The sequence below is a fragment of the Anser anser genome (genome assembly GCF_964211835.1).
Source record: "Anser anser genome assembly, chromosome: 18".
NCBI lineage: Eukaryota > Metazoa > Chordata > Aves > Anseriformes > Anatidae > Anser > Anser anser.
The window spans coordinates 13,314,220-13,331,456 of NC_139739.1; the positions used below are offsets into that span (position 1 = coordinate 13,314,220).

Here is a 17,237-nt window from a genome sequence, read left to right on the forward strand (position 1 = left end):
ACGGTAAGACTATAAGCTCTCCTGTTCCCCCTGTAGTCACAATAGTAATCTTCATACTTACCATTTCTTCAGAAAGCATTATGGAATATATATGAATGGCTTTACGAATTTCAAGTGAAAAAAATACAACAATACTATGATTGGAACCTTCCCTCAGCTGTAAAAAACGTTATTTACATTTCAGAGGAGACAGAACAACTACAGTGTCACTGAACAAGTCAAATTATTAATAAAGTTCTGGGGACAAGAGACATTTCCAAATAAATGAACAAAAAGTGAACATTTCTGTACAGTTACAGAAAATGATTCAACAGCAACATATGTCAGAAATACATGTAAAGGACAAAAATGTTCCTGTGGTAATTCCCCATCTGCAATCCACTGCTTGTCACTAAGTTTTCTGACAAACAAAATGTAATTATGCTTTTGAAAAAAAAACACTTTTTAAGGTGCGTTCCAGCCCATCACACAATCATTAAGATCTCAGTAGAAGATTTCTTATTAAGAAAAAATAGAAATTATCCTCTTTAGTTGAGGTAAGAAGGGGGTAAGGAAGAGAGAGAGAAGTGAAAACTCCCTCAGACAGAAAGCTCTGCTATATTTTACTTTTCCTGTTACGCTACCTACAATGGGAAAGCCGAACTGCCTTCGGTAAACTGCTGCCAAATGCACCACTTTGCCAGCACGTTACAGCGTGATGAACTTCCTAAGGAAGCAACCTGACAGTGAACACCACCACTGGTATCTCTGCAGTGCAACCTCAAATCTCACCAACTTGAATTAAGCTCCCTGACACTAGCAAAGGAGTTCAGACCTGTGAACAATTATTCCCCTCTCTGCAGAAGAGGATCCTCTTACCCCGCACAGATTGCTGTCCTCTCCATCATCACCCATGTGCTGTCACAAATGCCCCAAACCGTTGGGGTGACAGGGAAATAATTAGGTGAGACTTGCCCAGACAACTCCAGCAGGCAGACATCAGCTCATGCTGCGTGCCAAAGAGCAAAACCCCAAACTTGGTGCCAGCCTGCCCTGGGAAATTTCTCCATAAGAACCGTGTAACACTGACCCATTTTGAAAAGCAACCTGAAGCATCGAGTTTTATGAGGTTGCTTTTGATTGCTTGTTTTTAAAAACAGGGCATGAATGAGTACACTGAGGGCTATACGATTCTCACCGTTACGAGGCCAGCAGGTACTCGGGATGCTCTCTGCACTCCACGTGGAGTCAGGGTCCACAGAACCCTGGACCAGGAAGGCCCATCACCACTCCTCAGCCTTGTCACAGAGCATATATTCAAGAGATCCAAAAAAAATGTGTGTTGACCAGTCTCAGACTTGTGAAACATACAATTTTGCCTACCACGCTCACTTGCAGGATCTTCCAGAACACTGCAGCTCTGACATAAGACCATTTGTTAGCACAGACATTCTCTTCTGTTTCTAGAACTCTGGCCAAATGCAGACTCTTTCCCAAATTTATTTTCCATGTGTAAACGTGTACATGCCATAATCAGTCACCCCTCACCTTATCTCAGCTCCTCCACAAGGCGACAGATCTTTTTGGACTCTGCAGCATGCAAGTTTCCACACCTGTGATGGCACCTGCCAGGACCATATACAACAACCTAGGTGCATTTTCACTAATCCCTGGTCCCAAACACAAAAGCATCTAAGTAACCCTGAAACACCTTTTTAATTCACTAGATTACATCAGCATTTTTTCCGCAAAGGCATTGCCCCAACATTCCTGTCAGGGCAATTACCACCAACAACCTTTAATTCCTTCTCAGCGCCCTGCCTTTGAGGAGCATTTTCAACTGTATGAATGCATTACTTATATTTATCTCTGGAAATAAAAATGCAGGGTGATCAAATTAAGGTGCAATTGTGGCCATCTTACCACGTTACTCTACAACATCACAGGCTATTCTGTTTTACTGTCACAGCAATCTTGATTCTTTTTGTAGAATTTATGGAAAATTTGCCTAATTAAACCCTCCATCTTACTTGGTAAAACTCCTCAAAAACTACATTTTGGGATCACTAAACCTGTTTCTATTCCATCCACTATGGTCTTTGATTCCATAAAGAAAACCCCTAATGGTATCATCCCATTTTTGTCCTAATGAGATGATAATCTCCTTCCATGCAGGCAGTTCATTCCCTTGGTCATGCTTTGCAACCAGTCTGAGATGCACGATGGGGCAACTGGGAGAGTGATCCTCTCCCATTCAGCAGCTGGCTGGCGCTGGAGCGAGCCGAGAGGAATCCCGTCATCCCACCAACTCTTGGCAGAGCTGTTATGTGGGGATCACAGATTGAACAGCCCCAATCAGTACTTTACTACTTTGTTGCGTCCTCTCCCTTTATTATTCTGTATTTCTAATATTCAAACGCACAAGTTCCCAGACCTTCCACTGAACCCTCCTCATTGTGGAGGTGAAATTTATTCTTTTAAATATAAAGTCGCCATGCACTTGCCACATTGTTTAGAACACTAAGAATGCAAGCATACCCCAGTAATGTGCCTTTCCTCTATTGTACGCCTTTCCTTCAAATTATTTAAGTGGTAAGTACTGAAAACCAATTTAGCATTGTTTTGCTGGAAGTTCCAATTGCCATTATATGAATGGCTGCAACACACAGGTTTTTGGTTTGTTTTTAAACAGGAAGTTCCAGCTTTACTAACAGCAGACCTCCACCTATTTGTCTTCCCACCGAAACCCACAATTCTCATGGGCAAGAAATAAAGGTAAGAATTCAGCCTTGTCCTTAAGCTACTGTATGTACTACAACTCAACTGTTTTGTCCTTGCTCCTCCCCCCAATCCCATGCAAGAATATTGTTTTATTTGTGTATTTATGGCACGCTGGTTTGGAAATGATGTATTATAACCATACCATGCCCTGTAGTTTCAAATAAACCTCAGGAAACAGACTTCACTTTCAAAAACCTTCATTCTCATTGTACCACATTGCTTCTCAGATTTCATGGCTGCTCACTGACACGCTGAACTATATATCAAATCTTTTACTTTCAAATTGCTATATGTACACGTTTAGGTATCCAAGGACTTTAATACAGATTACCATCAAATCCATGGATAAGTAAGTGCACGTGTATAATTAAGTCCACTCAAAATGACTTGCCAGCTTGAGGATAAAAATTGTGTATCAAGATTTATAACCTTTAATAGGAGTGTTAAAATAAAGCAAGTAACTTTTATGTAATGGAAAACATACCTCCTTAAAGAGAAAGTAGGGGTTAACTTCAGAAGAGTCGTGGTTCTATGTTTTGTCTTTGCAATGCAGTAGCATGTATATATCACTAAAAGTTCATTAATTATTCCATGTATCGCTTTGCAATTACGCAAGTGTATGTTTATATGGTTGTTTACAAAAAAAAGAATCTTTTTTTTTTAACGATGAAATTTTCTAGTAAAGTTTACCCTGTGTTCTTAGGATTACCCAATACATGAAAATACAAACATCAGTAATGAGCTCTATTAATGCAGATTTCACTTCAAGCTAACTTAGATTTACTTCACACAGTTAAGTGAGTTCATTTCACTGGGAAAGAAAAAAAAAAAAGATCCCCTGAAGCAAAAACCATCAACTACTGTGGATGATATTGCCCAACACATTGCTGAAAAATAAATTTGTCTGATTGGATTTTTCTATTTTCCCCCCTCAAGCAGCACTTTTAAAAATACAATCTTTTAATGATTGTTTAATTTTCATATAACTAGAATATAAATCCTTTACATACTGCTTTGCTGCAGCTGCAGCATAATGTCTCATTTTTCATGGAAAAAAACTAATTACGTGGTTCACTGAGTTGCCTGTGGTAACACATCAATTTTATTTACATTCAAAAGTTGGACTTCAGTTTCATCTCAACACTCTTGTTAATTCCAGGCACATTTTATACAACAGTTCGCTCCAATTCCTTAGTAATACCTCACTCCAGCTTTTATTTGAAAGAGGTTCTGAGCTATTATGATCTCAGCTTTGAATTTCCAACACTTTTGGACACTACCAAGTTTGTAGCACCAATTCTGTTCTGTCCCTAGAAGTACACTATTTCCTATGGAGCCTAGACTCAGTGAAATAGTCCTGCAAAAGAATCAATGAATGATCACTAGGGAATGCAGCTAGTATGGTTTCACAATAAATGCCAAATCTTTATTTCCCCACAAAAAAAACAGTTATTTAATAACTGTTATTTGATAACTGACAATAATTAAAGATTAGTTATTCAGATTTTCAACTGTTTCAACTGAATTAAGATTGTATTTTGAAAGCAGGAGAACTAAGTAAAGAAAAAAAAGTTATAGTGTCCAGTAGAGAATTTATTGGTTTTACCTTCCATCGTATTTCCTTTAAACTTTTTTTTTTTTTTTTTGCTGTTAACAGTAAAATCACCAAATTCCCAAGTATGAAAGGATTTAAAAAGTTAATTCTCAGGACAGAGGGAAAATAGGAAGTATTCAGCTCTTTTACACAGCCCTTAGGTCAATTTCATTTTTCTCATTTAGGCTTAGGCCAAGGTATTGCAGACTGTAAAAATGGGAAAGAGGTGGAACATTAAAATGGTATGCTGCCGACCAGAATCGATAATGAATTCATGACTGCCATATGTATTCATTTGATACTACTCTAAGCACTGAGATTCACTGTTAGTGTTCAGAGGAAAACCACTGAAGAAAAGAACTAAAGAAAAATAAAGCGTGATTTGATGTCTAGATGGTAGAGTCAGATCTGATTCCTTCACACAACTCATACGCTGGCTGTCTATAATCATAAACCAATTTTCAAGCAGAAATAAGGAAGAAGCTGGGGTGGAGGAAAGAATATTTGTTTAAAAAACTAAAACAGACTAAAATGAAGACATTTTGCCCAGACACAATAAGGCTTTTGTCAACTTCTTCTCTATAAAAGGAGTTGACACTTTCCCATGAAGCAATTCCTTAATCCCAAATGATGGCATAATAACCTCATTCCAAATGCCTCCTTAAAAGAAAAAGTTTATTTTGTCTAAGCTAAACTTCAACTGGCAATCACCGGACACCAATTAACAGTGTCAAATATAAGGGTCACAGAACAATTCTGCAAGCTGAGAAAGTTTGAATTCATTCCTAAATCCTATCTTCTTCTCTGAAAGATTGTTCTAAAAGTTTAACTTTGTTTTCCTGTCTTTGGAAATAATCTATGCTAGGCAATTAAGAAAATGCAAATAGCTTACTGTATTGAAAGTAATCAGCCCAGAAACTTTTCAGTAACTTAATATTCCAATAAAGTCCTGTGTCATATGAACCTACTTGTTAATTCCACTCTCAACTCAAGAGCTGGCAATTAACCATTTTCAGATTTAACTTCAAATTATTAATAAGTGGTACTCAGCTGCTTGATATTAGAAACCGCCTTTCAAATCGAAAGCCTTCAAAATTACTTCCATGCTAGATTCCTTTTATTCCTTGTTGGTAAACTGCCTTTCCATGTAATAGTTGTTCTCCTTCCAATAATACTGTGCATGACAATAGTCATGAGTTTTGTGTGTTCTAGAGTACGCAAAACAATTCGCTGTAATACATGTTCCGTGCTGGTATGCTCTTCAGCTGAGCCCACCAACGCAAGGAACAAGGAGATAACCTCTTGGCCGTTTCAAAGAAGCCTCAAAGTCAGCCGTGATGCAGCTTCAGCAGCCAGCGCTCCCTTCCTTCCCACCTTCAGTTATTTAAAAGCTTGTAACACAGCTGAATATTTAAGAGCATTTTCATTAAAAGCCGTATTATTAATCTGTATACCCATTTCACAGGAAGTGGTGCGTATTCCCCATTTTATGTACTACTTCGCACATTCAGACAGACAGGAACACCTTATTCAATATTTAGCACTACACAGCATTTAAGAACGTATTTCATTATATCCCTGAATAGTCTTCCCAATCCCTTACAACTACAGGGAGTCACAGCACCTTGAAAGGACCCTAAGTATACTAGTCCAGATTGAGACAAAGTAGACTCCTCACTGCTTCTGTATCCTCTATTACGTTAGCAGAAACAAAAACAAATTTACAAATTTCAAGTTTTCCTTTTTAAAAAAAAATCCTACTAAACACTGAAAAACATGGCGTACTCAAGTCCTCTAAATTAGGTAAATTTTTAACCTGTACATGTTCACCAATAAAATAAACTTCAAAATCTTAACAAGCCAACATCAAGAATCCTATCCAGCTGTAGTAAAAACCACCTAAACTGAGCTCTGACAAGTTATTCCTCTCCAGAAACACAGGTGGAAACATACAGCTTCCCATCTACCCATCAGCAGTCTGAAAGCAGAGAAACAATAGCAGAAATTAAGCCTGGACCCCAACTGTATGGTCTAATATGGACACCTTAAATAATCCTTACCTTTGCTAACGTTTTTTCTCTCCACGTTTATCAGCGCACGGGATTACAACTGTGTCAGCCCAGCACAGCAACAATTCAGGAACAGGAAAAAGCTGAAACGCCACATTTTTCCTGTCACAGATCAGATTTTGACTACATTTTCAAACTTACCAAGCTGTGAATGTTCTAAAAATAAAAAATAAAAATAAATACTCCTTCCTGGAAGATTTAACCAATTTACACCAAGTAATCTTCTTCGTACAAGTTTCCACCAAAATCCTGCCATGTATCTATCCTATTACAAAGGTTATTGGTATCTTCTGGGGGAATTACCTCCAGCAATTAATGCATCAAGCGCAAAATACCAAATACATTTTAAAAAAAGGGATTGACTCAAAAAAAATTCAACCCACAGAAGACTGCTCTTCTCCTTGCAAGAGAGCAGTGGTATGGAAAGGACCAAACATCTCATCTGTTTGAGGGAAAGGTGTCTCTAAGTAAACCTGAAATGAGAGCAGGTCAACAACAACTACTGAAACACTTCCAAGAGGACTAATGTCCCAAGAGTAGCAAAATGCTAAAATTGCATTTATTCTCTCTCAACAGGCTTGGTACTGTTGAGCATCTATTTTGGAGCCGTATGAAGAGGCCCCTGACACGACGTGGTGTTTTCACTTCCGCGCCACGGGCACCGGTGCGTACCAGGGGTTTCTCACCGATGCCCTAAGTTCCTCATATTGGTTTGTCGGCATGGGTAGCTCTACAGAGGAGCACATCATGGCAATCCCAAATACCTACCAGGATCAAACAGTGATTTTAGGCAACCAAGCTATTAATCTGGAAGTTCTTTAAATGCAACTGCATCCTCTCAGACACCTCGAATCTCAGTTATTAGTTTTCACGGTGCTGCCTAAAAACTTGAGAGACTTCCACAGCCCATCCCTGGGGTCACGCTTACAAGTCCACAAAACTCCTTTCTCATTAGAGAGGCACGTCTTAATCTCTGCATTACTTCTGACCATTCAGGCATTCTCTGTCACAGATGCAACCTACAAAACGGAATATATCCATAAGCTCAATATGCAGATTAGAAATTTATCGATTAAACTGTCAGACAAAGAGTGTTTAAAATGTCAGACATAAGTACTCTTAGCAAAAAGAAAGCAAGCAACTAACAAAGAAACAATTACCACCTGCTTACGATCTAAGTGGAATGCACAGGGTACATGAAAAAAACAAAAAACAAAAACAGGAGTCAAGTATAAATTCTCTACGGTGCTCCAGATGGCATTTGGTCACCAAATGCAAATGAGAGTACTGCAACTTGCAAATCTACAACTTTGCTGTCAAAAAACGTGCCAACAGTAAGATACTACCTCTCTCCATTTATTTCTCATGTAGAATTTACAAAAAATATTTTAGTGAGAAAAGGCACAGCAGCTGTAACACTTGTCAAACCTCTTCAGGCAGTAATACCATTAAACAGCATTTCTCCTTGGGAAAACACCGCTTTCACAAATCAGAGTATTTCCAACTTCTTCAAACTTGTAAAATCACTCCATTTTTTCCTCCATTCAGAGACCCCATATCAATTATCTTCTTTCACTTGGGACAGAATCAAGATCTTCCATCTTCTTTCTACCAATTTAAAATTCAATCAAAATAAACAAAACTGAACAGCTGAGGCTGGCAGGAAGAAGTAGTGTAGGAGTATGTGCAAGACACACCCATGAGCACTATCTACTTCACAGCTGCCTAGCTAATCTAGCTGCTTAACTCATCCAGAGCTGTTCTACAAATAATTGTTTTTACTTAATCTTCCATGACAGTCTTTAATTATCTACACAGTTTTGGAAAGCTGCTGCATAAACAATTGTTCGTACTAGCGTCTGTTTGTAACTTCTAAAGTTGTCTTCGCTATGACTATTTGAAATTCTTGCTATATTAAAGACAGACTGCTGGTTCCAAAATTATCTTGAATGTTAAACAGATAAGGCAACCCACACGCAGATACAAAACTAAGAGGTGGTTCTGAAAGAAAAGTCTCAGTGTAGACTTCTCGTTTGTTAAGCTTAAGTATTGAATGTAATGCAACACAATTTAAGTGTGGGGCTGCCTTCTTCAGATAAATCGGTAATTCCAATCTATACTTGAATGAATAGAAGTATTAAAGTTGGCACTATATTTTTATTACCCTAATTTCACTTTTGAAACACGAGTCCTAAGCAGAAAACAAGAAATTCAGAACTGTGAGCAACTTCATACTCAGGAAGAAGTCGTGATCTTATGAACAGCCGTTACATTCTAGAGCTCACACATAATAAAGGCAGGATTTGTAAAGCAGAAAGTTGCAGATAGGGTACACTCTTCCACTTGGATTTACAGTTTCAGATTTCTGGGACTTGTGCTCCTAAGTGCACACGTACAATCACAAAAGCAAGGCCCTACTCACTGAACTAGCAAGTTACTGACCACAGTGACAATCCAACCGGTAGGAATGAGATTTTAAGCTACTGTAGTTGATTTTATGGCTAGGCTATGCTAAAAAAACATAATATTCTAGTATGGCTCAGCTGACAGGCAAGTCTATTAGTATGCTCACTAACTTACTTTCCTTTTGTATGCCAAAATGCAGAAGTCCTTTATATTTTCAAGAGCTGAGGAAACTAAACTATATTTTCAAATTGAGGAAACTAATTTTAACTTTCTAGTATTTCAGTACTGTGATCTACCTATAAAATAAAAGCCAAAATAACCTCGTGTCATATACCTTGCTGCTGCAGGAAATATTAAACACTGTCCTTTGTCATATTTCAAGGAACCAAAGTACATAAATGCCTCATTTTGCCAATCTGATGTTCAATATTTCATCAATAGGGATGTTTGAACTATAAAAAAAAAATGCTGAAACAGAACAGCTCTATCAGCAGTAATTTTATTTTTTACTATTTACATCACTTTGAACTATTATCTGATAAGTCAGTAATAGAGTTTCAATGTGCTTCTGATAAACAAAAAGTAAAGCGATGGTATGATTTACACACACTAGGAATCCTTTATAAGCCTGCAGTGGAATGGAACAGAAGAGATTACTTCCCAGATCCTTGCAGGGTCCTGACACTTTGCAAGAGCGTATTTAGTCTTCTTTCAATTATATTTCATTCCCCTGAATGAATCACGCTTAGTCCTCCTTTCTCTAACTCCAAACTCAACTTCACATCTCTTTACATTCCTCTACACGGTCCTTCCTTCAGACGTTACTTTATCATTGAGTGATCTTTACTTGCAATGTTCTTTCAAATTAAAGCAGTGCTGTTGTGCAAGGGCAGACATACCTTTTTCAGTACAGCTGGCTGCGGTGTTTGTGAAATACACCAAGCTCAGACTATTTTTCATCTATGTAATACTGCTGCAGTTGACACTTGCAAAACAGTGCTCTTGCAGCCAATTTGCAGCTTTAATTCCACTTAAAAGTTTTGGTCCTGAAGGCTCCAGCCTTCAAAACATTTTGGACCAGGCAGAAATGAGTCAAAGCGATGCCATTCACCGCTTGTTATACTCTGACCCATACTATGCTCAAGCAGGTTCAGCTACTCAAACATTTAAATGCTTCACCATACTGTTATTACTGGGTGCAATATTATATTGTTGTAACCAAAATGTTAGATCCAAACAAGCTGTATCAATTCACAACAGAAATAGAAGCTACAGCCTCCAACTCCCCTTTAATAAAAAGACACTTCAGTCCCATATACTACATTTGAAATACTAAGTAAACTGTATTTCCCAAAGAGAAAAACATATATTATTAAAGCTTTGCTGGGCGCATAGAAATATTATCCACGCCTTCATTCAAAACAGGTGCCTCATAAAAAATTCACAGCGGTGGAATGGCTTAGTGCAGCGCTTCGGAGCCATCTCTTTAATTATACATGAACACGCAGCTACCTGCATGAAATATGCCTAAAGATACACAGAAAGTGTTTCATATCTGATTTCGCAGGATATCTTACCAAACAAACAATACAGTATTTGTGAAAATATGAAGTCTGTAACCATCTGAATATAGGTGGTTAGAGCAGGATTAATGAGGAAGAAAATGAACATACTATCAAGCAGAACCAAAACAGCGTGAGGCAGAGGTGGGCAGATAACAGACAACTAAAGCACACTTGACAAATACGATATGGTATATGCTGGAACTGAAATCTTTATCACCAAGCAGCCAGAAGGTACGACAGGCTACAAGGATGAAAGTTTATTGCTAAACCCAAAGAACTGATCCTTGACCTTATACTATTATTATTATTCCAGGACTGGTAAACTTTCATTGTTTTAATCTCAGACAAGACTAAAGGAAAGTATTTACGGAGTCTAGTTAAATACCTGTTCAAAGTTATGAGTTTTCAGGCAAACTAGGTCGACTCACAGCAACAAGACATGACTGAAAAGATGGACAGATGGATGGAATATGGATGTAGTCAAAACCAAAAAAGGTTTACATCAGGTGAAGTTAATTTTGTTCAGTCATTTTAAGGCTACATATTCTGGAGACAATGAAGACACTCAAGCACAAAACTTACAGTCACATAAGCTTAACGTCACCTTTGTCCAACCTTCCTCTTCCTTTTATTACACTCACTTGTTGCAACTTGCCTCCATTTACACTCAAACCCTGCAGCGTGACCAACATCGCAAATTCTGACCTTGCAGAACCCCAGCAGTTTACCTGTGGTGCCACAGAGTTTAGCTGACCCTGCAGGATAGGTATTTTGTTCCATCAGCTATTACCTTATGCCAGATTTTTTTTTGTTGCAACTGTTCTTTGAACTTGAATTTACTCTAATTTTACAGTGCATCAGATTTCACACAAATTTAGGTAACGGCATTGGTTATTCTCCCAAGTTCAAGGTCTGTTTTGCACTTTATCTGCAGATCACTTGCACTGGAAAAGTCAATTTTATAAGTTTTTTTCCCTTTAGGTCTCAACATACAAGTTGTGACAAAATCGTATATGGTAGCTAATTAAAGGCTTTAATGAGAGTTTGTTTTCCACTGCAAAAAAATATATATAACTCAAGAAATACAGAAAGAGAACAACTTACTGTGCAGTTCCCGATGGATCACATCTACTAGGTTTGGTTCATCTCCCCACCAGAATATCCATAGTTCCTTACAATCCGGTTTGACGTCACGGCGCCACACACAAAGCAAGTTGGCCTGCAAGCAGCGGATGAAGCTGAGCAGAATTGGATCATCCTGTGCTGGGGCTGAAATGATAGGGCCACAGTCCCCATGACCTTCAAAATTGTACCTACGCCATTTGATGCCTGTGAGTTCAGCCTAAGGAGAGGAGAGAAAAAAAGCCGTTAAATCATTTCATTTCAAAACATCGTTATGCTAGTGGTTTGTTTCATTTTTTTGTTGTTTATTCCTCAAATTAAGCTCTAAGCAGCCAATTTTAAGAACTCGTCCCATTCCCATATTTTCCCTTTTCTCATCCAAGGAAAAAAAAAGGCAAAACAATTTTAGAAACAGTACTGAATAGAAACCTGGCTTACCCTTTCAGTTAGGTTTTTACCACAACCAGACTTATTTTCAGTGTTCCTAACCCAATTGTCATTTTACTGTAAAACAGGTTTAAAAAAAAAACAAACAAGGAGGAGGAGTAAGGCCTGTTCCCTCGTGCTGGTTGGAGGTTAAGTGATTTTGGCATCAGCCTGAAAGCTAGAAACTTGAAGATCACAAATATAAAGTGCTACAGGACATAACTGACTGACAGAAAATAGCATGAAACTAGTTTCATACTGTGATGCTTTAAGTTTGTCATGCATACTTTTTATTTTGCTCATGTGAATGAGAGTGGAATAAGGACAGTTGCCATTTACCGTCTCTTGACCTCACAAAATTGTGTTCGTTATCAAGAAAAAAATAAGAAGAACAGGAAAATGGCCACCTCATCTTCTGGGGAAGAGGTTCTTCTACAGACAGTGAAAATCAGAAAGTCTGGAGGTATTCCACTGCCTAGCCAAGCGAAGAATCAACTACCAGAAAGGAAGAAACCAAAGTACTCAAACCATGAAAGAACTGGCAGCTAGAGCCAGGTTAGGAGAGCCACCATTCTCTTTTTCCCTTTGCATTTTAGCAGCAGAGACTCATAGCTATCAAACATTGCTCCCCTTTGTTTCTGACTGCTAGGCTACTACTTTTTTATTTATTTAATTAATTAATTTCTCTCACCACGCCCATCACACCCCTCCTTTCCCTTCCCCAGCCCACTGGCCTGGCTCCCACCCTGCTTTTCCTGCACTCCCCATCCGGCCCCACACCGCTGCTGCTCCGTCCTTGCTCTCCACCTCCCGCTGCCCCCAGAGCCTGCCCAGGACACAAGCGGGAACGCTCGCTGGTGTGAGCACTGTTGCCAAAGACAGAAGCAGTATGTATGTGCTCTGTGTCCACAGTGGGCTTGTATTCTAGCTTCTAGCCCATGTTACCACATTCTCACTGCTGTTATTACCTTTACTGCTTCATTGAAAGCATTCACACCCTCCACTTTACTGCTCAGAAATAGCCGGTGTACTCAGCTCGCAAACGGTCCTACAGGAAAAGCCAGCTGGGCTGCAGGAGCAAGCTGCAAAGCTCAAATATAGCATCTACCCCCTGACAAGGAGAGTCAGTGCCAGGCAGAAGAGGAGAGACGCAGCAGTGGAAACACTAGCTGCAGGAATGGAGCATCCCCCCAGCAAGTAATAAGTTAAGCTACATCTAAATAGCAAGCATTCCTTGCCTTTCTCTGGGCGGTACATATGGGGAATATGAACAAGAAAGAGGGCCAAGTTTTAGTCCTAAAGAAAACAAGAGACTTGCAAGTCACATGTGCCTCCTAATGTCATGATTTGCAAACGGATGCTTTGCCTACTGACCTACACCGCACACTGTGCATCGCATACACAAAGATCTGTTTTCAAGTCCAGAAGTTTACTTTATTATCCATTTTTCAAAGGTTTTTTTTTTGCTGCAATTACTGGAAGCAGGCTGTTGCTTGTTAATGAGCTAGCTGCTAGTTGGCTGCTGAGGAGCTAAAGGTGACATTCATCGTACTGACAGCACAGGCAGAAAGTACTGAAGCTCCTTTGGCCTTACAGACGCGTCCTGTAAAAGTTTCCATCATTCTGTCTGCGTGCTGCCTGGCACAGCAGGGTTCTCACCTGTGACCAAAGCTCCTGGGACTACACCTCAAAGAAAGTTTTTCGCACACAGGAGCACAGCAGTGGCCCTCCCTGGGAAGGGGACAGCCAGCCAGAAGACCCAACAGCAGTGAAATTGCCCATACTCTTTGCATGTCCCTAAGCCACCGGTCATCCTCAGCCCCACACGGCTACCACCCTGTATCGTGTCAGCAGGACACCGACCGCAGCAAGCACTGGAGTCCCCACGCTGGGGATTCTCCCCAAGCAGCACTGCCACACTGGGCTCACAGAGACGCCGCCCCACTCAGAGAGGGGCGGAGCGATGGAAAATCAAATTACAAGAGGGGCACAGCATGCAGGCCACGTTCCTGGCACAAGAAAGGGCACAGGAGAGCAGGAAGAAGAGGCCAACGGGAAGGCCAAAAATCTATTTCTTCCACAGTAGGCTGCTGTGTAGTGCTGGAATACCTCACACATTACATAATACTCTAAAAGAAAGCACTTACGCATGCTGCTCCAAAACATCTGCATCTGTTCTACATGGATCCCTACCTACAGCTTAGAAAAGCAACATGCAGAGCTCCTGAAACACGGCGGTGGCTACTGCCGCAAGTCACAAAGCCTCAAAGATCAGTGCCAGCACAAGCAGCCTAGGAAAAAAATTACGTTAGATGTTTATATGTCGTAATCCTCTAGAAACACACAGTAGGTCACGAAGAACATGGAATAGGAGGGTAACAAAAGAAGTTACTCAACAGCACCACACGCTTGATCAACACAGCAATAACCAGAGATCAGCTGTGTGAAACAGCAGACAAGGTCCTACACAGCTTCCTGGTAGCTCAGGGGTATCAACCTGGGACTCTCCATCCATACCGTGAATGAAATACAGTCAAGAAGAGCACACAGAAGCCATCAGAGCTGCATCTAATTTAATTCTACACTAACACGTTTCTGGAGCATCTAACTCTGCAGACTGGGGGATGACTTCGTACTGGAGCTAACCAGGACCACTAGCGAGCACCCACGTAAAAAAAATGACACGCAAGAAAAGGCAGGCAAGGACTGGGGGTTTTGAAGTTAACAGCATCAAATAATATCTCAGACATGCCATTTCCTGGTCAAAGCAGCAGAGACGCTGCTCAGTGCATTTATTTGGATACATCTGTTTCTGCTTACATTTTTAATAGGTAAGCATCAATACTAATCCCTCCAAGCTTCCAGATTTTGTCCCTGTGTTTAATTAAAACTGATTTCAGGAGAAGATCTGAATCCAGAAGTAGTACACATGAGAAGATTGCAGCAGGTACACATACGTAGTCCGTGCCTCTACAGACAGCTTTCTGTTTAATATTAACACACTGTGTGGAGAATACCTGCACCCATACTGAGGCTTTTTAAATATTCATTTATTTAAACGAACATCACTACTTTTAGAAGCCCTCAACCTGTAGCCATGTTTTACAGACAAGACAGCCAATCTCCTGCGGGTCTGGTGACCCAATTAAAGAACCAAAAGGTGGCTGCGTTCACACGTACCTCAGCAGCGAGCACAGGCTGCGACCCAAATGGCAGCCTCTTCCTCATCGCCTGCCACGCGTTTCCATCTCCAGCTTTGCACCAGATCCAGCAATCATGCGATCACTGGGTGGACAGAGTCAGCTCACCAACTGGAAGATGGAAACCGAGAAGTAAAGCCCAGCAGCTCAACACACCGAAAGCTTGCCTTGCTCTCAACAGCCACAGAAATACTTGCTGCAGTATGACAGAGGACAGCAGAGCAGGTCCAGGAGCACCAAGCTGATGGTGTTAGAACAGCCTGAGCAGTCACTGACATCGGCAATCTTGGTTTCTGTTTGAGCACTAAACTGAACACTGCTTTCTGCTCTCAACTATTTAGAAATGAATGCAGAATATAGCAAAAGTCTTGCCAGGTGATGCAATCTATTGTTTTTCTTGCATCTTTTTCCATACACATAGTTTGGGCTTATATTTGCTACAGTGTTCTAAACACTAAAAATGATGACCAAGAAGGAGCTTACAAATACTTACGATTAACTAATATTGTCAGTAAGTCATGCATTATGCAAGGGGCTTTTTGCTTTGATTTTTAAAGGAACATATGCTTTGGAGAACTGGGCTGTGAAAGGTTCAACTTCATGAAAAAATCTGATTCAGTTAACTGTAGCTGGATGCAGAATGAAAGGTTTGCAAGAAGCCTGCTCTGCATGCACTGGACCAAGACTATAATGAAACAAAAGGAAACACACCTCTAAGTCTAACAATAATATCCAAAGTCTTTACTAACATTCAACTTCTGACAGAATTCCCAATACACTACAGGACTTGGTTCTGACACAACCAAGAGCAGCTATTGAGGGAGAAGAGTGCCAGCATTCAAACCCCAAATTCCACGGAAGCACCTGAACACACCCAAAACATACCCAAGAAATAGAAAGTGGTGAGAACAGCCATGCCAGTGCTGTCATTCAGAAACACGGCCTGAGAAAGAAGACCGCATGCCATCCTTTGAAGAGGAGCAAGAACACAGGTTCCTTCCTGACTGCCTTAACCACTACACTCTGCAGAGCAAAACAGCTCTCCCCTTAAAAAAAAATCTGAAAAAAAACCATACACCTCAAAAAAAAGCACCAGGAGTATTCAGTCCTCTGATATCCCCAATACACACCCTCAAGAGAGGTAGAGAAAGCAAATTAGCACTTTCTCTTGCAACAATTTGTCTGCTGCCCTAAATGCAGACAACTCCATCGCACCCATCCACAACAGCTGGGGGCTGCAGCCATCTTCACTCCAGGACAGCGCTCGGAACCGTAAATTCCCAGTAGAGATAAAACCTAAGCTGTGATTCTTCCCTCCCCAGCTTAAATCCGAATAATTGACAGGCAGGAAGGCTCTTCTGCTGAGCTCATAGCACTCCGCTCAGATTGGCAGAGTTGAGGCTGCTAAAAATCACAATTCCCCAGTAACACCGCCCGACTTGATTCTGGCACGCCACCAGCAGTCCTGAAGATTTAATTAGTGCTGTGTAGCCACTGTGACTGTTCTCCTCTTCTGCAGCCCCTGCAGATGGAACACAAACAAAACAGATCTTCCACCTCTTTTTTTAATTCCTTCTCATCTCCATCAAATGCTTGTCGGACTACATAAACTGGATGGGAAATCCACAGACCAATTCAAAATTAACTTCTCAGAAGACTCGGGGAAGTCCACTCATTTTATTAGACAAAGCTCCCTCGGAGAGATTACACCAGGATACAGCAAGGACCAGGCAGAGCATCAAAGTAGGAGAAATGCTTGCATTCAGGCACGCTAAGTATAAAGTAGGGTTCCTTCTGTATTCCTGCACATTTTATAGCTTAGCCATCATTTTAAGATACAGAAGTAATAACCACATGCCATTTTTCCTGCTTTATATAGGACAGGAGGGTAGGAAAAGCTAAGGTCCCAGAGCGTGGCAGATCAGCACTCCAGCACCTCCAGCGCAGGAAGAACACGCAGACAGGAGGCAAAGATCAACAGAAGAGGCCTGGAGGCTCTCATGAGCAGACCACCAGATATCACCCAGGCCCTCAGCTCCAGCCCTGACTTTCTCAAAGACTTCCAACATGACATCATTCAGGTCATTTCAGCTTT

The 17,237-nt window shown here is 40.6% G+C and overlaps 1 protein-coding gene across 4 annotated transcripts in view; it reads right to left on the bottom strand.

Annotated features, from left to right (window-relative positions):
* Window positions 1–17,237, bottom strand: part of MED13L (mediator complex subunit 13L) — a 190,348-nt gene that overhangs the window by 159,279 nt on the left and 13,832 nt on the right. For 2 of the 4 annotated variants that reach the window (XM_083804565.1, XM_083804563.1), the window contains exons 2-3: window positions 11,712–11,736; window positions 11,499–11,613 (exon numbers count right to left, since the gene is read on the bottom strand). In XM_083804565.1, the coding sequence (XP_083660691.1) occupies window position 11,499 (1 nt within the window). In that variant the 5' untranslated portion in view covers window positions 11,500–11,613; window positions 11,712–11,736. Of the gene's footprint in view, window positions 1–11,498; window positions 11,737–17,237 lie in introns of all 4 variants that reach the window. The other 2 variants (XM_083804562.1, XM_083804564.1) reach the window with 1 other exon arrangement.